Here is an 18,916-nt window from a genome sequence, read left to right on the forward strand (position 1 = left end):
TCCAGGACAGATGGGATGGCCAAGGGGGGGCCGTCTGTCCTGCTGCAACCTTTGGGAAAGTGATGGGAGGGAGCAGTGGACGGAGAAAACCGTCACTGAAGGTTTCTGCTCCGTGGCCTCCAAAGCCGGCTGCCCCCGGGCCCAGGGGAGCTTGGGGCAGGGGTGCCCAAGAGACGGGGAGTGGGGGGGTGTCGCTCAGCCCTGCCCTTCCCTGCGCCGTTGCGCTCCCCGGTTTGCCGTGCCCGGAGCCCCGTCCCCGGCGCTGCCGAAGGACTCCCGGGCTGGGCGAGGAGCTCGGTGTCCCCGGGCTGGTGGGAGCCCAGTGCCCACGGCCACGCGGGGGAGCGGAGGGCGGCCGGGGCGGTGGGACGGGGGCGCGGGGCCCATCCTCGCCGTCCCGGCTGCGGGGCCGGGCCGGTGGCGGGGCGGCCCCGGGGCGGGCCGGGGCGGAGAAGGGCGGCTCGTCTCAGCGCGGCGCGGCTCGGGTCGGCTCATCTCGGCTCGGCTCGGGTCGGCTCGTCCGGACGCTCTCGCTCGGCGCTGCCGGAGCCGCGCAGCCCGCGGGGACGAGAGGTACCGCCCGGGGCAGCGCAGCGGGACCGGCCCGGTCGCGGCGGGGCTGGATGCGCCGAGCCCTGCCCGGCCCCGCCGGGCCGCGGGCGGGGGGTGCCGGGGGGGGCTGTGGCGGAGCCGCGGGGCGAGCGCGGAGCCGCGGCGTGTGGGGGGGAGCGTGTCTCTGCGGTGGCTGCGGGGCCGGGCCGGGCTGCGTGGGGCCGGTTTCCCCGCCCCAAACCCCCGGGCGTGGGAACGTGTCCGTGGGGTGCCCGTGGGGTGCCGGGGCGCGGGCTCCGCCGTTCCGCGGGCTCCGCCGTTCCGCGGCCGCAGGGAGGGTGCCCGGTGTTGGCTGCAGGGCGCGGGCGTCGTGCGCGGTGGGATGCCCGTGGCTGTGCGGCCGGTCCGGAGGGGGTGGGCAGGCGGGGGGGTGTGGGCAGGGCAGGCAGCGTGGGCTTCCCGCGTGCTCGGCGGGCAGGGGCGCCCAGCAGATCCCGCAGGTTTGCGGGGTGCCCCGTCGGGGCTGTGGGTCCCCCGCGGGCTGCGCGCCGGCTGCGGGAGGAGCGTTTGCTGAGCTGCGGTTTACAGAGGCCGGTGGAGACTCAGGATTTCCATGAAGATGGAATTTCTGTGGCCCTTGGGGGAGAGGAGGGATGAAGGGATGTGAGGAGGGAGGGCTGGGGGGGCTGCTGGCCCTGCACCCCCCCAGAGGAGCGGGCAGGCAGCTGAGCAGGTCGCCCATCTCCCAGTACCTCCAGGCAAGCTGCTCCTCTGCTCCAGGGTGTCTGGGCCCCCCAGTCCCGCCGCTCGAACCCCAGCCTGTCCGGGATGTTGAGACCGTGTGGCTGATGGCTGCAGCGTCTGCACATTCCTCCAGGGTCTTTCCCTCCCGGCAGCAGCTGGTTGTCCCCGGGGCTGCCCCTCCAGAGCCCAGTGGGGGCCCGGAGCAGAGCAGGCAAGTCCCTGGCAGAGTCGAGGGCCCCGGATGGTGTTAGGAACTGCAGAGAGCTGTACTGTAACCTGCCCTGGCCTAGGGGGTGACGGCGGGACAGGGGGACATCAGGCAGCCCGTTGGGGCTGGACCCAGGGTCAGCAGGGGAAGCGGGGGCTCAGCCCCGGCGAGCCCTCGGTGCTCTGCCACAGCTGACGCCCCGGAGAGCCCCGGGAGCCGCCTGTGCTGCCCACAGCAGCGTCCCTGTCGCTGCCGGGGACGGAGGCAGGTGATGGGGCGGCACGGACAGGCATGCTGCCAGCGGGAGGTGGGTGGTGTTGTGAGGTGTCACTGAGCCTGCCGGGATGTCTGGGCTCCTGTGGTGGCCCTGGGCTGCACCCTGGTCCTTCTGAGACCAGTTCAGGTGGGGAGCCCTGCTGCCTTCCAGACCTTGGCTGTGCTCACCCCAGAGATCTGAGCCCGTGGGGTCCCTGCAGGCCACCGAGCGGGATGGGGGTGTTGGGGCTCCCCCAGCTCCTGCACACACGCTCCAGGAAGCAGCAAGAACGAAGCAGGCCAGTCCAGGCAGCTGGGATTGCGAAAGGGCCAGCGTTGGGCTGTGCGTTCTGGGGCCCTGGGGAGAAGGGGCGGAAGGAGCCCAGCGCCTGAGCCATGGGACCCACCAGACCTCCTCCTGCCCCGAGTGCTGGGGACACAACCCCACGTTCTCAGGGATGTCCTGGCGTGGGCCTCGGCAGAGTGTGACCGTGTCACCCCTTAAACTTCCCAACGATAAACAGAGGGAGCTTCTTCCTCCTAGTGCTGGCGGGTTTCCCAGGTCTTCGGTCGCTTGTGCTGCTCTTCTCTGAGTCCTTCCAGTGTCAGTGCCCGGGTTGCTCCGTGTCCTTGTGTGTGGTGTCCAAGGCAGCTGCTGAGAGAGCGTGTTCCTGTGGGGCCCGCTGTGCCTGGCCCTTCCCCACTCCCGCGGCCTGGGATGTCGTCTCCATGCCGCAGGGATGCCCCGCACTCTCTGCCCTAATGCAAGCTGATCAAACACGCCAACCTGCTAGGGGCCCCGGTTCGTCAGGAGCTGCCCCTTTCCTGGGGTCTGTTTGCTGTTCACTGGGGTTTCACAGGGGCAGACCAGTGTCCCTCGGAGTGCCTGGTGGGTGCCAAACGGCACATCAGATTTGAACAGTCCCTGGGGGCCACCAGACCCCCATGGCTCTGGGCACCCCTTGTCAGTGCCACTCACCCCTCCTGGCACAGCCGAGCCTCTGGAGGGGCAGCGCCTGTGCGAAATGCAGCTGGGGGAGCAGAGTGATGGTGGGAGCGGTGCAAGCTGGGAGGGCTGCGGGCAGGGGTGGCTCTGTCCTGGGGGGCACAGGAGTCAACGTCGTCCGCTGGGACAGGCAGAGCCAGCAGGGCTGGTGTGGGAGCAGGTTGAACAGTGCTGTGTGGGGCTGCCCTCTGTGCCAAAGGGTTCCCGCGCCCGCTGCCGTGTGGGGCTGATGCTGGGGGGGTGTGGGAGCCCCGGGGTTTCAGCCCCGCGGGGCTCTCGGATGCCCCGCCAGCTGTGCCGCGGGCTGGGAGGTGGCTCGGGCCCTGCACACACCCGGCCGGGACATTCCTGAGGTTTCCTGGGCAGTGGCGAGGACCTGGGCTGCTCTCCGGCTCCCACGCCCGGCGTTTGCTCAGGGCCAGCCTGTCCTCCTGAGCCCTTTCCACTTGCAGTCCGAGTGCTGCCGCGTGTCTGAGCAGACTCGGACTCGCACGCTGGGGCCGGCGCGTTCAGCGCGGCACGGCACGGCTCAGCACAGCGCTGCATGGGCTGGCCGGCGGCTCTGGCAGGAGCCCCGGTGCGAGAGAAGGTGGCCCCTGGCTGGAGGCAGCTGGCAGCAGGACAGCCGGGGCACTGGGGAGGCGAGGCCAGGCAGGACTGTGCCCGGCTGCCGTCCAGGATGTGCGGCGGCAGCAGCCGGGGGACATGCCTGGAACCCCGGTCCCTGCCCCAGGCGACTCCCGGCCCCTTGCCCTGCCCGGTACCCAGGCTGTCTGCACCTCTGGCCTTCGCCCTCACTGGGGCACGCGCGTGGCTCCTGCAGATTCCTGCTCCTCTGGGAGCACCAGAGCTCCGGTGTCCTCCTGCCATGCTGCTGGTGGCCCCTGTGCCGGTCGGGCAGGAGCTGTTGCCCTTGTGCTCTCAGCAGGGACGGCTTGTGCAGGCTGGACAATGGGGGGCACCTTCCCCTGGCCAGAGGTGGGAAGGAGGCGGGAAATGCCTCTTGGGTCTCTGGTGCTGGGTGATCAGCCCCTGCAGGGTGGAGGGACCCCCCAGCTTGTCTGTTCCAGCCGAGAAGCCCCAGCCCGGGCACAGATCTGGTGGCAGGTGGCAGGACAGGACGGCCGTGCTGTGAGGCTGCTTCAGCTGGGGAAGGGGCTGAAAGGGGCTGGACCCCGGGGACACTGCGCATGGAGCAGCCCCATCCGCCGACCCGCAGGTCCGAGCCACTCCTGGGCCGACCCGCCGGGGCTGGGGGGGCTCCCCGGTGGCAGCAGCAGGCGGGGCCGGGGAGTCGGGCAGCGTCACATGGCTGGAGAAGAGCAAACGCACTGCTTGCGTTTCAGAAAATGGAAAAAGTGATGTGGACAATGAGAGCCCTGTTAGCCGGAGTGCCCTGGCACATGGGCCCAGAGCACGTTCGGAGAAGGGGTTAGTACAGGCACGGGGGGGCAGCTTGGGCCGTGCTCCGGGGCTGGGTGCGGGAAGCTCTGAGGGCCCGGGCAGACCTCGGCTGGGCATTTCACTGGGAAATTCCAGGATGAGTGTCGGGAGCTGAGGACAGGCTGAGCTGCGGGGGCAGAGGTGGGGGTGAGGGACGCTGGAGCCTGAGCAGAGGAAAGCCGTGACCTGAGAACAGAGAGCCGAGGTGGGCAGCGAGGTGGGTGTAAGGCAGGAATGGATGGTCGAAGTTTGAGCAGGTTCAGAATCAACTGAAGAGCTGTGGGGAAGAGAAACCCACCGTCGGCTTTTAAGTAGAGAGGCTGAGGTAGCCGAGCTGGGGGCGGCAGAGCGGGGTCGCAGCACGACGTCCTGCCCTGACATGGGGCGCCTCCTCCCGCTGCTGTCGGGGTCCTGGGCTGGGGCATGTTTGTCCCAGCTTCGCACAGCCCCGCCGCTCCCCCCCTGATTCCGGTCATCCCCGTGCCCTGGGCAGGGCTGTGGGGCCGCCCCACGCCGGTGATCCTGCCCGGTGCTGGTGGTCGCGCTGCCGGGGCTCCGAGGGGCCTGGGGCTCTGTGGGGATGGTGCTTTGCTGCACAAAGCTCAAGTGCTTTCTCGTGGGCCGCGTTCTGCTCCCCGGTCCTACACACCTTGTTCCTAAATGCACGGGCTTAAATTTTCCTCGTAGCCAAGGATATGGGCTGCGTGGTGCTGTTCTACCAGGCTGTCCGGGTCTGTCCCCATCACAGCTGTGCACACTCCCACCCATTTCTGTCCTTGCAGGACAGGACCTTTTCCCCCTCCAGAGAGGGTTTTGCTTTGCAAAGCATGTGATCCTCACCAGAAAGCCCCCTGAATGGCGACTTCCCCGTTGTAACCACATTTTAGTTCCAGCAGGTGACCAGTTTTAATCCACTTAGTAGAAGGTGCACTGATTTTGTTGAGTGCTAATTATTCATTAAAAGGTGGTGCAAGATGAATTGAATGCCTTCCAGTCTCAGCCTGTTATATCAACACAGTTACTCCAATTAACCAAACCTGTGATCTCATAAAAGGTCACACCAGCTTTCTGACACGGGCTATTTCTGCAGAACTGTGGAGATTGGCGTTAATTGTGCTGCTGCCCTTTAATGTTGTACTGACCCACTGCAAAACAGCCTGAGCCTGCCTGCCATCCACATCAGAGCTTTAGTCCTCGTGCGCTTGCAGCTTCCCCAGTGTCTCAAGGTGTGTTACAGGTATCACTGGGAGGGCCCAGATTTGTGCATTGTGGTAAGTGGTATAGCTCTGAGTGGTATAGCTCTACAGTGCTTCGCTTGGGCAGGGGGATGACCCCTCGGTGACGGGTGGGTGGAATAAGAATTGTTTTATTACTGCTGTGAGATGGTGAACTCATCCCTTCGCTGTTTCCCCAGCAGAGCAGAGGTGTGGATGGAGCGGTCCTGCCCTGCCTGCCCCCGCAAGCCCCGAGACCCCCTTCCCTGAGCCGCTGGCAGGGCTGGGGTGGCCCTTTGCGCCTGCCCTCCTCTTTCTGCCGTAACGGGCTGATTAAAAGGTTCAGCAAAGCGTTTCCCTGCTGCCTGCCCACAAATATGCTTCCTGCTGGGCTTTGTTTTGTCCTCGCAGTGCCAAAGCAGGCAGCTGAGGTGTGGGGAGCCTGGAGCCAGCTCCCACCCACCCCAGGACTGCTGGCTGCCCTGGCCAGGGTGCATTCCTGAGTCCCCCATGGGCTGTGAGAGCAGAGAGCCAGACCTGGCGCTGATGTGATTGCCCCGAGGGCCACCACAGTGTCTCGAATTGGCCTGGACTGGTGGTGTCAGTCCTCTTGTTACCCCTCACCCTCTCTCTGCAGGCACTGGGCGCTCTCCCCAAGGCACTCGCTGCTCTCAGTGGCACTTCCAACGCGGCACGTGCCCGAAGCAGGGGCAGGCAGCAGGTCGGGGCCCCTTCAGGGGTTTTTGTTGGTGTGATGGGCGTGGAAAGGGGCTGTCTCTGGCCACTGCCCTGGCTTATCCTTGCCTTGGGTCCAGGAGGCATTCCCAGAGGCTGGAGGGGTGACCCGGCCTCCATCGTCTGGAACAGTGACCAGAGCAGGAGCGGGGCTGGTTCCCGCTAGTGGAGCCTCTGCCAAGCCCCTGCCCCAGGTTCCGGCGGGGCAGTGGGTGCATCGTGCCAGCCCCCAGCCCGGTGCTGGCGCTGTGGCCCGGAGAGGCTGTGCTGTCCGAGGGGGGGGGCCCCCCAGTACCTTCGCTCTGTGAGGGTCCCTTTCCCAGAGCCGCTGCAGGGACCTTGCTGCCACCCTGCAGGTGTCGGGGGGCTGGAGCAAAGGGACAGTGCGCAGACAGGCCCTGGTCCAGGGAAAGGGGCTCCTACAGCCAGCACCCAAAGAGCAGCTGTGGTCCCCGAGGGTGCCCTGATACACCCCTGCGGTCCCCCCAGACTGGTGCAGGGATGGAGGCTCGCGGGGTGTCAGGCAAGGCAGCACTGCACCGTGGGGAGGGTCCCTGCGGCACAGCCCCGTGCTGGGAGCACCTGCGGGGTTCGCATTTGTGTTTCTTTCTCTGTAACCCTGGAGCTGAAAGTTGGAGTCTTAAATCACCCTTGCTTGTGGGTAAACCAGACCTTGCTCTTTTTGACTAAGGTCTAATGACCAGCCCGATCTGTGTGTGCACGGCGTGCGGGGTCTGCTCTTGGGCTGGTGGATGTAGGATGCAGAGGCGGATTTGTGGTGGGCCTGTCTGGGGGGTCCCAGGTTTGGGGGTGTGCTTTCCCACCCATGGAGGGACTGGCTGGAAGGGTGACGTGATGCTGCGGTGGTGAGAGGCAGGTGGGTCCCCGGCGGCGCTGGGCATCGTTTCTTTGCTGTCAAAAGTCAAAATCATGGCCTGGAGCAAGAAACGCTGTTCCTGGGCTGCTGTGGCACCCGCAGGGTTAAAGTGGTCCCTGACGGGATAAACTGGAGTAGTGCTGGGAAGGGATGGCGGTTCACAGAGAAGTGTTTTCACCATTGTTTGCTGATGGGACTGGTGCAGGAATACCACATCTCCCTCAGGTATTCAGCGAGCCGCAGATGTTATTGCAGGGCTGGAGAAATGCCGCACGGGGAGGAATGTGAAAGGCCCCGGCTGCCTTGCTCCTCACGGCGGGCAGGAGCCTGGGCTGGCAGCCCCTTGCTGCCGGTGGCCTTTGCACGGCTTGTGGTGGGTCAAGCTCCTGGCCAGCCCAGCTGGGCTTTCCCCGGGCTCTGGTCCTGTGCCAGCCCGCTCTGCTCTGGCAGCCAGTCCCCCTCCTTCCCAGCGGGCTCTCCTGGGGGTGACACACACTCCTCTGCCTGTCGGCCCTCACTGCCTTTGGCGTGGGAGATGCCACCCGTCGGCGTGGTGGGGTGTTGGTAGCGGCCGTTTGTGCAGGGGCGCGAGGTGCTGGGGGGGCTCTGGCCGACGTGGGGGCTGTGTGTGGGAGACACCAGGTGGGCAGCGAGGGTGGGCTGGCTCTGGCCGGGTACGAGACCCGCGGGTGTGTTGGTGCGGAGCGGAGCCACGTGTGAGCCGGGGGATGGCCCGGCGCGGGGCTGCGCCGGGGGGCCGGTGCCTCAGTGTCCCGTGTGTTCTGACCCTTCCTGCCCTCGCAGAGCCGAGCTGCCATGGGAAGCTGCGGCCCGCGGGCACGGCAGGAGCTGCTGGTGCTGCTGAGCAGCGTGTGGCTGTGGGTGGGCAGTGCCCAGCCCACCCCCCTGGCCCCCACGCACGGCCCCGGCCCCCAGCTGAAGTTCCGCCTGGCTGGTTACCCTCGCAAGCACAACGAGGGCCGCGTCGAGGTCTTCTACAACGACGAGTGGGGCACCATCTGTGACGACGACTTCACGCTGGCCAACGCGCACGTGCTGTGCCGGCACCTCGGCTTTGTGGCTGCCACTGGCTGGGCCCACAGTGCCAAGTACGGCAAAGGCGTCGGTAAGAGGGGCGGCGGGCGCAGCCCTTCTGCCTGGGCGCTGCTGCCGGGGGCTGCGGGCGCTGTTGGCGGGGCAGTGGGGCAGGTGGTGCTGAGCGCCCAGCATCGTGGGTGTGCGCGGGAGGGTGTGAACACGCGTGTGTATGCACATGCAACGCAGGCGACGAGGCTCCGTGTGTTTGTGAGCTGCCGCGTGGGTACCCGGGGCACAGGGCGGTCACCAGCACACGCTGCGGCTGCGGTGCTGCTGTGCCGGGCTGCTGTGGGGTACGGCGCAGGTGAGGAGCTGTACCGACCCCGGGGTGCACATTATGGGGGGCTTTGTGGTGGCAGACCAGCCTCTTGGGAGGTGGAAGCTCCACATCTGCATATCCCCCGCTCAGGGCTTTGCTCGTGGCATTTCACTGGCCTCAGCTTCCTGCCGAGGGGGGGCTGCCCCTGGCCCACATCCTCGCCCCTGCTGCACCCCTGCGCGGGCCCTGGCCGTGCTCCACCAGCACCTTCCCCGCTCCCAGGGGATGCTGCGTGGGTTTGGCCCCCCCTCAGCCCGGTCCTGGTGCCTGGCAGGGCGGATCTGGCTGGACAACGTGAATTGTGCCGGCGCCGAGAAGAGCATCGGGGACTGCAAACACCGGGGCTGGGGGAACAGCGACTGCAGCCATGAGGAAGATGCAGGTGTCATCTGCAAGGATGAGCGCATTCCAGGCTTCAAGGACTCCAACATCATCGAGGTGAGGAAGCTGCTGGCCCAGGGTCATGCCGTGCCAGGTGCCCGAGCCCTGCTGTGGGCAGCTCTGCTGTGGGCAGCCCCACCAGCCCTCACTCCCCCTGAATATCTGGGAGGCAGCTTCCACAAGACACGCTGGCAGGCTCCTGCAGGCAGGACCAGGGGATCATGTCAGTGCCTCCCCTCAGCCCCAGCACAGGGGCTGTCCCCATCTCCCCGTGGAGAGGGGAACGTGCTCCCCCACTGCCTGTGCCCCCAAGTCGCCTGAGCACCCATTTCTCTGGGGTGCACCCAGCGCAACCCGGCTCCGGGGCTGCAGGGAGCAGACAGGAGCCAGCGGGCAGCCCGGCAGCAGGCACATCCCTCCCGTGCCCTGCCTGGGAGCATGGAGCTGCCACAGCCACCCTGAGCATCCCGAGCTGCTTCTTCCCCCCCCCCCCCCCCCCCCAACTTCTCTGGGCCAAGGGTCTGTCTCACACCTCTGCAACCTGTTTTTTTTTTCTCCTGGCTACCGGGGATCCTCAGTCCCAGACCCGATCCTCCAGCACACTTGGCCTCTTCCTTTCCCTCTTTCCCTCTTCCAGACTCTCTGTTTCTCAAACCAGCTCTTGTAGGGCCCTGTCCCCCTGCAGCCATGGTGTCTGTGGAGGACGAGGCTCCACTCAGGACGTGGCTTGGGCATGGGGCCATGGCACAGCTCTGGGCACGGGACACCAGGTCTCCTGCGAGGCGAGGGGGGCTGTGGCCATGTCCCAGCACCCCAACTGCTGTCCTGCTCTGGGCGGGTGGTCTGGGCACCCTCCCTTGGGGTGCAGGTTCCCAAGGTGGCAGGACGGCAGTGCTGGCTCACCCCTCTGCGCACCCAGGAGATGCACCTGGGGGCTGGGGGGACGTGGGGTCTGGCTGCACAGGATGGGGTTGGGTCCTGGCCAGCCAGGGCCACTGGATGTGGCCTGCAGGGACGCAGGACCTGCCCGTCCCTCTTCCCCATCAGGGACTGGGGACCCCCATCTCCCATGGGTGCCCCTCCTGGGAAGGGGCTGGCAGGGAGCCGGGGCGGCGGGCTGCCATGCAAACCCTGTGCCCTGCAGAGCGAGCAGAGCCACGTGGAGGAGGTCCGCCTGCGGCCGGTGGTGGCCGGGGGCCGGCGGCAGCTGCCAGTGACCGAGGGCATTGTGGAGGTGCGCTACAGGGATGGCTGGGCACAGATCTGCGATGAGGGCTGGAACAGCCAGAACAGCCGTGTTGTCTGTGGCATGATGGGCTTCCCTGCTGAGAAGAAGGTCAACAGGAACTTCTACAAGTGAGTGAGACCATCAGGGAGCCTGTGGGGTGTCAGAACAGAGCTGGGGGTATGGGGCTGGGGCAGGGCTAGGGCCAGTGCCAGGGACAGCAGGGGCCATGCTGTTGGATGCTGTGGCTCCCCAGCATCCCTCCCATCCCTGCTGCCTGTCGGTCCCAGCCCCAGCTGGCCATATGGGCTCTTGCCAGCCAAGCCGGGGACCTGTGGTGTGGCCATGGCTGCCCACCTGCCCCGTGCACCACTGCAGAGGCTGCTCGAGCCAGCAGCTGTTGTACCTCCACATTTCCCCCCGGCGCAGAGTTCGGGGGTCCCTATCTGAGGGGAGGTTTGGCACCGAGCCAGGCAGGGCTGCTCCAGCAGCACAGTGGCCCGAGCGAGGGCTGCAGGGACGTGGGCACGGACCCACTGCCCGTGGCACGGTGCCGGTGCTGCTCGGGCAGCTGCAGTGTTGCTCCCGCAGGCGGTTGAGGCGTGCGGCCAGGATGAAGGGCCGGAGCCTGCGGCCGGGCAGCAGGTAAGGGGCTGGGGTGCCCCGTCTGCTGAGCCCCTGGCAGAGCCGGGCTGGCCGGCCCCGCCGGTCTCTGCCGTCACAACAGATCCTGGCACAAATGGATCTGGATGGAGCAGACCGAGGGCCCGGGCTGTGCTGGGCAAGCAGGACAAACCCCACCCCGCTGGGACCTGCCTGTGGCACCGGGGTCCTCCGTCCCCTGTGAGAGACAGGCGTCTCCCAGGCTGGCTGCGTCCCACGCACCGGGCAGGGGTCCTGGCAGGGGTCAGGGTCTGCGGCACAGACCCGCTGTGAGCAGCACCCCTGGGAGGCGTGGAGGGGGCCACGGTGTCCTGGCCCCAGAGTGGAGCCGTCTCTCCTGGCGGATGGGAGGGGAGGGCCGTGGAAATGGGCTGCTTTCTGCAGAAAGTGGCAGTGGGGAAGCTGTTGCCGCAGGGTGGGCGGGTGCAGGCATGGGAGCGCTTGCTCAGCTCCGCCGGGCGCCAGGTGATGGGCACTGTGACAGTCTTGTCTGGAGCGCTGCATCTGCTCGGGGTCTCTTGCACCCTCTGCCCACCCGCTCTTGCTGCCTTTCTGCCAGTCCCAAGGGATAGTCTGGCTGCCCTTTCTCTCCGTCCCTGAGCCCTGCTGCCAGATTTGGTGGTGGGTTCAGCAAGCCAGAGACCATCCCCTCTGGGCCATGGCCTGGCACCTCTTGCCTGAGCCCATGGCAGCGTGGAGACGTTGCTCAGCTCCCAGCACACGACCTTGCCCTGGTCCCACCACCTTCCCTATGCTCCGAACCCCTTGTGAGCTCTTTGTTGTAGCACTTCCCAGCTTTGTGTCCCCAAGAGGTGCCCTTGCTATCTCCTGCAGTGGTGATGAAAATCCAGACAGGATCAGCCCGGGGGGTCTCCTCAGACCCCTCCACAGGTCCCGCTCTCTACAATGTGCTGTCAAGTCTCTGATTTGGTGCTGATTGCCTCTTCTCCAAGAAGCGGGTATTTCCCCTGAAGCACTGGGTGAAATGCTTCATGAAATCCATGAGTCTGGGGTCTGCTCCCTCCCCTCTACCCAGAGCAGGAGCTGCCTCCTGAAAGCCACATGCTGGTTTGCACGGCTGCAGTCGGACGTGGGGTCACAGGATAATCCAGGCTGGAAGGGACCTTGGGGGTCCTGGACCTGCCGCGTGGAGCAGGGCCAGTTATGGGTCAGCCCAGGTTGTCATCCCCTTGGCTTTTGAAAACCTCCAAGGTGGCTATCCCCAGGGCCCACACCTCTTAGCTGATGAATTTCTTGTGCTGGGGACCCAGAACTGGCTGCAGGATTGAGATGTGGCTTCATGAGTGTGAATGGGTGCTGCTGTCCTCTGGCTGATGTCCTGGGCTGTGTCCTGGGGCTTGTGGCCTGTGCAGACTGACACAAACCTACCACCGGCCAGCGGGCTCAGTGCCAGGCTTGGTTTTGCCTTGTGTCTGGGAGGGTGTCAGTCCCCTGTTTTGGGGTACTCTGCTCCACTCCTTGCGCTCCCTGGGGTTTTGGCCCCGCTCGGCGTCTTTCTCCCTGAGCAAAGCAAAGCATTTGAGTGTGTTGGGACCATCACGTGTGCGCCAGGCCCTGGGCAACTTTGTCTTCCCCGCACCACACAGCTGCACCTGAGGACCTCCCGTTGCTGGCGGGGGGTCCCTGCAAGCCTGGGCGAGTCCCACTGTGCCCCGCGGCGCTGGGGAGGGTGCCCGCCGCACACGCCGCTTGCTTGGTGCTGCGCTTGTGGGGCATCCTGCCCCCCTCAGAGCACAGCGCAGTGACGTTGTCTGGTGTCTGGACAAGGACATGGACACACCTCACTTGCACCCGACAGATCAAATCATTGCCCTGGCGTTTGATCTTCTGCTGTGTGACAAGGCAGCGTGGGATGTTGCTGCATCGGGCAGTTTCCTGCTGGGATGTGGGCAGGAAACTACATCACTGCTGTGCCGGGCAGTTATGTCACGTTGCTGTCACCCATGTGTGACGTGAAGGGGACATGCATGAGTCTCCCTCAGGGGCCAATGTGCCCAGTTGTCTTCAGTCAAAGCCAGGGCTGGCTGAGCTCCCCGTGTCACTGCAGCCGGTGGAGGTGACAGCCAGAGGCCCTAGGCTCCTTGACGGTTGTTTTCTGTTTTCCAGGCTGGCCTCCAAATCTCAGCCTAAACAAAAGCGCAGGGAGGACGTAGGGTCCAGGAGGAGGTAAATGGCTCCAGTGGAGAGCCTGAGTGCCAGGAACCCCGCTCAGCCCTGCTGGAGCCGAGCATGTCCCCGTGCTGCCAGGGATGTGGGGCAGGCGGCTGGTGAGGGGCGGGCACCCACGGGTACGGCGTGTCTGCCTGGGGAACACAGCGAGGGGCACGGGCGGCACGTGCTGCTGCAGGCAGGGTGGCCATCAACACCTCCGCTGCCAGCTGGCCGTGCCAGTGGTGTCTCAGGGCTCCTCACTCCTTGCAGGCTCTTCACGGAGCGGCAGCAGCTCAACTACCGCCTGCACTCGGTGTCGTGCGCGGGGACGGAGGTTCACCTCTCTATGTGCGCCTTCGAGTTCTACCGGGGCAACGCCTCGGCCGCCTGCAGCGCCGGCATGCCCGCTGTCGTCAGCTGTGTGCCCGGGCCCCTCTTCGCCACTGGCAGCGCCCACAAGAAGAAGCAGCGCCAACAGCAGCAGGGCCAGGTGAGCCCCGTGGGGAGGGGGATGAGTTCTGTGGTGGCCCACAGCTGGTCACCACCCCGCTGCAGGGCTCTGTTCCCCCGGCCTGCACCTGAGGGCGGGTGTGCAGGTCCCTGGGTGATCAGCTCACAGAGCAGGAGGTGGGGACGGTGTCCTGCCCCTGCACACCCCAGAGTCATAGCCCGCAACCCCTGTGCTGTGCCGTGCCCTGACTCTGCTCCCCTGTAGCCACGGATCCGGCTGAAGGGCGGCGCGAAGGTTGGCGAGGGCCGCGTCGAGGTGCTCAAGAACAGCGAGTGGGGCACGATCTGCGATGACCGCTGGAACCTGTTGTCGGCCAGCGTGGTGTGCCGCGAGCTGGGCTTCGGCAGCGCCAAGGAGGCCCTCACTGGGGCACGCATGGGCCAAGGTGAGGCCGCTGGGGCAGAGGGGCCAGGCATCGCCCTCTGGGGGCTGCGGCCGAGGAGCTTGTCCAGGCGCAGGGCTCTGCTGGGCTGCGGGGAGCCACGGCCAGGCTGGTCCTGTGAATGCCCGGCGCTGGGCTTGGCCCTGAGCATCCCCGAGGGGCCACGGCCGCTTGAGCTGGGCAGCAGCCGTGGGGGCCAGGAGTGCTCCCTCGCTGCAAGCCAAGGGCAGGGGCAGCCATGGGGCCATCCCTGTGTCACCGGGCCCTGAGCTCGGTGGTGCCCCCGGCAGGGACGGGGCCCATCCACCTGAATGAGGTGCAGTGCCTGGGCACCGAGACGTCCCTCTGGAGCTGCCCCTTCAAGAACATCACACAGGAGGACTGCAAGCACGCAGAGGATGCGGCCGTCCGCTGCAACATCCCCTACATGGGCTACGAGACCCTGGTGCGCACATTTCCCCCTGGCCCGAGGCAAGGGCCGCCCTGGGGGGTCTGTGGGTGGGAGCCCTGAGCTGCCCCTGTGGGGAGGGGGGGACGGGAGGCTGTGGGGGGCTGTGGGTGCCCCGTGGAGCCCCACTGGGTTGGGTGGGGTGGGGCTGCTGCTCCCTGCTGCTCTCCTGCTGCCAGCCCCTGTCAGCCCCCCGGCAGAAGCACCAGGAAAAAAAATCACTGTGGGACAACTAGGAGAGATTTTTTTGACTGATGATGAAATGAGCAAATGGAGCTGCATGTTCCTGTTTTCCCTGGTCTGTCATTTCATCCATTTTGGGCTTTTTAACCTTTTTTAACTTTCCCACACCTGTCATTTCTGAAATGGGAATGCCATTTCAAAATGAACTATTTTTCTCTGCTTTGGTGAGACAATTCCCAAAGTCACAAGCAATTTCTTGCCTCCAAACCTGCCATGTTGGTTGAGTTCCCTGCTGAGCAAAGCTGTGCCCATGCTTCTGGCTGCCCCCTCCCCATGTGCCCCCGCACCCCCGGCCCAGGGCCCGTCTGGGTGCCGCAGCACAGCCCTGGCTGCGCCGGGGATGGGGACGCCTGTCCTGCGGGACGTGGCCGCGGGAGCATCACTTGCCACCACCATGATGCTGCCACCGCCTTTCTCTGCAGATTCGGCTGAGCGGGGGCCGGAGCCGCTTCGAGGGGCGGGTCGAGGTGGCGGTGGGGGCTGGCGACGGGGAGCAGCCCCGCTGGGGTCTGGTCTGCGGCGAAGGCTGGGGTACGCTGGAGGCGATGGTGGCCTGTCGCCAGCTGGGGCTGGGATTCGCTAACCACGGCTTACAAGTAGGTGCCAGCACCAGCTCGTCCAGGGCAGCGACCCGCCACCACCACCGCCCCGCGGGGATGGGATGGGAACAGGGCCAGGGCCAGGATGGGGAGGGGGTGGCGGGGCGCGGGCGCCGCTGACGGCCGCAGGGCTCCCCCGCAGATCCGCCTGGCCGGCGGGAGGACGGCGTTTGAGGGCCGCGTGGAGGTGAAGCGAGGCAGTAAGTGGGGCACGGTGTGCAGTGATGGCTGGACCACCAAGGAGGCGATGGTGGCCTGCCGCCAGCTGGGCCTGGGCTACTCCCTGCACGCGGTGACGGTAGGTGCCGGTGGGGAGGCCCCGGGTGACGCCCCAGCGAGCACAAGGCACCGGCGCTTCCCAGACGGGGGCTGTGTGGGGGCAAAGGGGCGCGAGCCGCACGGTGCCGCGGGATGAGACCCTCGCGAGCAGCCTGGGCACGTGGGCAGGGCCGTGGCGGGGAGCTGGCACCAGCCTGGGCATCCGTGGCAGCCAGCCCCGCCACCCTGCCCGTCTCACCCTCTCCCCAGGAGACGTGGTACTGGGACGCCAGCAACGTGACAGAGATGGTGCTGAGCGGGGTGAAGTGCGCGGGCCACGAGATGGCCCTGAGCCACTGCCGGCACCACGGCCCCCGCCTCAGCTGCAGGAACACCGGCACGCGCTTCGCCGCGGGGGTCATCTGCTCCGAGAGTGAGTGGGGGGGCTGGGAGGGGGGCTGCGGGCGCTGGGGTTTGCAGCTGGCGAGGCCGCAGGGCCGGTGCGGGGAGGGCACGCGTCCCCTGGCCTGCGCTGGGCGCTCGCCCCATCCCTGTCCCCGCCGCCCCCCGCGCAGCGGCATGGCCCTCGGTCCCTGAGCAGCCGCCTGCCCCCCAGCCGCCTCCGACCTGCTGCTGCACGCCCCGCTGGTGCAGGAGACGGCGTACATCGAGGACCGGCCGCTGCACATGCTGTACTGCGCCGCCGAGGAGAACTGCCTCTCCAGCTCGGCCCGCCTGGCCAACTGGCCCTATGGGCACCGCCGCCTGCTCCGCTTCTCCTCCCAGATCCACAACAACGGCCGCGCAGACTTCCGCCCCAAGGCCGGCCGGCACTCCTGGGTCTGGCACGAGTGCCACCGGTGCGTGCGCCGCGCGGGCAGGGACGGGCACACAGGCAGGGGAATGGCGGGGAGAGGGGGGATGGTGCTGCTGCGGCGGGCTGGGCGAGGGTGACGCCGGGCAAGGGTGACGCCCGGTGAGGTTGATGCTGGATGAGGGTGACACTGGTGAGGGTTACACTGGTGAAGGTGACACCAGTTGAGGCACCTTCTGCTGCCCCAGGGTCCAGGTTTGGCTGCTCCAGCTTGGGGCTGACCATGGATGAACAGCATTGGGGCTGGGGGCCCTGGGGGGCTGCAGGCTGAGCCCCCCACTTGCCAGGGCCACCTGGCTGGGGACAGCCGTGTTCCCTCCTGGGGCAGGACTGAGCCCTGCCTGACCTGGCAGCACTGCAGCTCAGAGCGGGGGCCGTGGGCACCTTCCCCTGGTAAGGAGGCGGGGGCTGCAGGGCAGGGCGAGTCTCCTGAGCCCCCGGCAGCCCCCAGCCCCCTGGGCACTGGCACAGCCGGGTGCTGCCGGCCCCCTCCCGCAGGCACTACCACAGCATGGACATTTTCACCCACTACGACATCCTGACGCCCAACGGCACCAAGGTGGCGGAGGGACACAAGGCCAGCTTCTGCCTGGAGGACACTGAGTGTGAGGAAGGTGGGTGCTGCGAGGCCTCACGGCACCGTCCCCGCCGCACGCGGGGCCGCAGCAGGGACGAGCCGCGCGCTGCTCCTGCCCGCAGACGTGGCCAAGCGGTACGAGTGCGCCAACTTCGGGGAGCAGGGCATCACCGTGGGCTGCTGGGACCTGTACAGGCACGACATCGACTGCCAGTGGATCGACATCACCGACGTCAAACCAGGCAACTACATCCTGCAGGTGCTGCAGCTGAGCCCCCCTGGCCCCGCGTGCTCCCTCAGCCCCCGTGAGCCCCAGGCCCTCTCACCCAACGCCGAGCGGGCTGGAGCCCGGTGGGGCAGCGCCTGTCCCCGTGCGCGGGGGCCTGCAGGGCTTCAGCCCGTTCCTGCTCCCAGCCACGCCACTCAGGCAGGGGGTGTGCAGGGGAGGGGTCACCCCCCGCCCCCAGCGGAGCCTCCTGCGCACCCCACGGCAGCCGAGGAGATGAGTCCTGCCGGGGCTGGGGGCCACGTGGCTAGCAGCCACGGAGGCCCAGCCGACAAGGTGTGGGGTGGGGGGGCTGCGACCCTCATGCCCTCCCTCCACAGGTCGTGATCAACCCCAACTTTGAGGTAGCAGAGAGCGACTTCACCAACAACGCCATGAAATGCAACTGCAAGTACGACGGGCACCGCATCTGGGTGCACAGCTGCCACATCGGTAACGGCCCGGGGGGGCGAGGGGCGGGCGGGGTGCCCTGGCAGGCGGGAAGCAGAGGGGCTGGGGGAGGCAGGCGGCGGGGGGGTGGCCCGGCTGGCGCGGGGGGGGGGTGGCAGGGCCAGTGCAGCGCCGGCAGCTCTCGCCCTCTGCCCGCCCAGGTGACGCGCTGAGCGAGGAGGCCAGCAGGCGGTTTGAGCAGTACCCGGGGCAGCTCAACAACCAGATCTCGTAGGGCCCCGCGCCGGGGCACACGGCATCTCCCTCCTTCGCCCCGCACGGCAGGGAGGACGCTGCTGGGGGCCGGCGGGGAGGCTGCGTGCCCGGCCCCGCTGCCACCGAGCCCAGCCGGGAACTGCCCTGGCCTGGCCGCCACCGGCTGCCCTTCCCCACCTCGGGGAGCTGGTGCTGGGGCACCGCGCAACGGCCCCCCCCGGCCCGGGACCACCCCAACCACTGGCCAGAAGACTCCGTGCCCACCTCCCCGGGGGCACACGCACGGGTGGGCTGGGAGGTCCCGCACCCCCACCGCACCCCTCCCTGCTCCCCTCCTGCTCCTGCCCCAGCCCTGGGCCCCCCACCCCTGCAGAGCCCAGCTGAGCCCCGGGGAGCCCCTCGACACCAGGAATGGGGCGGCTGCCCCTGCCCCGGCAGCTCTGCCTCCAGCTGCCCGGCAGCAGTTCCCACACCCATCTCTTAGTTGTAATTTTATTTTCTCTATAAAGTTGTCAGTTCTATTTCCCCAACGGCTGCTGGCTCTTCTCTAGGGTGGGATGAGAAGCCTAGCAGGGCTGGGAGGCTCCAGCACAGTGTGGGAGCTGCCCCCCCACCCCGTACCCACGGGGAGCAAGGATGCTCCCCCCTGCCCACGCAGCCCCAGCAGGGCTGGGGAGTGGCTGTACTGGTCCTGCTGGGAGACGCCTATGTGGGCAGAGGACGGGGCCAGCCAGAGCCCCAGCGTCACTGCCCTGGCCTGGGGACAGAGGGGGCCCCCCTGGCGCAGCAGGGATGGGGGAAGTGCTGGTTCCACCCCGCCGGATGCAGAAATCTCACCGCGGGGCTGCGACCCATGAGGATCGAGGTCTCACAGGGGAGACGGGGCTGGCGGGGAGGGGCCGAGCCAGGGGCAGACACCCGGGCTGGAGTGAGGACACGATGCCAGGGCGCAGGAGGGACACCCCAGCTCCTGCGGCTCCCACACCTCAGCCAGACGCCCCGATCCCGCCTGCAGCCAGAGCCAGAGCGCTCCTCCCACGCCGGGCCGGGGCAGGACCTGGCTGCAGGCAGTGGAAAGCGCTGCGGTCAGCACTGCCCGAGCAGCTATGCGAGAAACGCCGGCCGGCGTCTCAGCTATTTCCCCTGCGAGCAGCCGGCTGGAGCTGGCCGGGGGAGCAAATTCCTCTGGCGAGGCCAGGGC

The 18,916-nt window shown here is 67.2% G+C and overlaps 1 protein-coding gene across 8 annotated transcripts; it reads left to right on the forward strand.

Moving 5' to 3' along the window:
- Window positions 1-475: 475 nt before the first annotated feature.
- On the forward strand, window positions 476-18,240 carry LOXL3 (lysyl oxidase like 3). 8 transcript variants are annotated; one of them, XM_074904145.1, is made up of 16 exons: window positions 476-573; window positions 7,839-8,160; window positions 8,726-8,889; window positions 9,977-10,188; window positions 10,649-10,702; window positions 12,848-12,907; window positions 13,163-13,382; window positions 13,608-13,788; window positions 14,076-14,230; window positions 14,899-15,072; window positions 15,604-15,766; window positions 15,950-16,193; window positions 16,706-16,821; window positions 16,907-17,043; window positions 17,391-17,502; window positions 17,661-18,240. In XM_074904145.1, exons 2-16 carry the CDS (start codon window positions 7,851-7,853, stop codon window positions 17,732-17,734), a joined length of 2,376 nt encoding a protein of 791 aa, XP_074760246.1. In that variant the 5' UTR covers window positions 476-573; window positions 7,839-7,850; the 3' UTR covers window positions 17,735-18,240. The 8 variants fall into 8 exon arrangements, with proteins under 8 accessions (XP_074760246.1, XP_074760247.1, XP_074760249.1 ...); XM_074904146.1 differs by lacking the exons at window positions 10,649-10,702; window positions 12,848-12,907; XM_074904148.1 differs by lacking the exons at window positions 10,649-10,702; window positions 12,848-12,907 and having other exon boundaries at window positions 17,391-17,461.
- The last annotated feature ends 676 nt before the right edge of the window (window positions 18,241-18,916 follow it).

Source organism: Athene noctua, chromosome 4, assembly GCF_965140245.1.
Source record: "Athene noctua chromosome 4, bAthNoc1.hap1.1, whole genome shotgun sequence".
Lineage (NCBI taxonomy): Eukaryota > Metazoa > Chordata > Aves > Strigiformes > Strigidae > Athene > Athene noctua.

What these genes read in the sequence shown, in the direction of transcription:
- LOXL3 (XM_074904145.1), top strand. Translation starts at nt 7,851, where the DNA reads ATGGGAAGCTGCGGCCCGCGGGCACGGCAGGAGCTGCTGGTGCTGCTG. An exon ending in AGCCTGCGGCCGGGCAGCAG is followed by an intron (nt 10,703 to 12,847) that starts GTAAGGGGCTGG and finishes TCTGTTTTCCAG; the next exon opens with GCTGGCCTCCAAATCTCAGC. An exon ending in TCGCTAACCACGGCTTACAA is followed by an intron (nt 15,073 to 15,603) that starts GTAGGTGCCAGC and finishes CCCTCTCCCCAG; the next exon opens with GAGACGTGGTACTGGGACGC.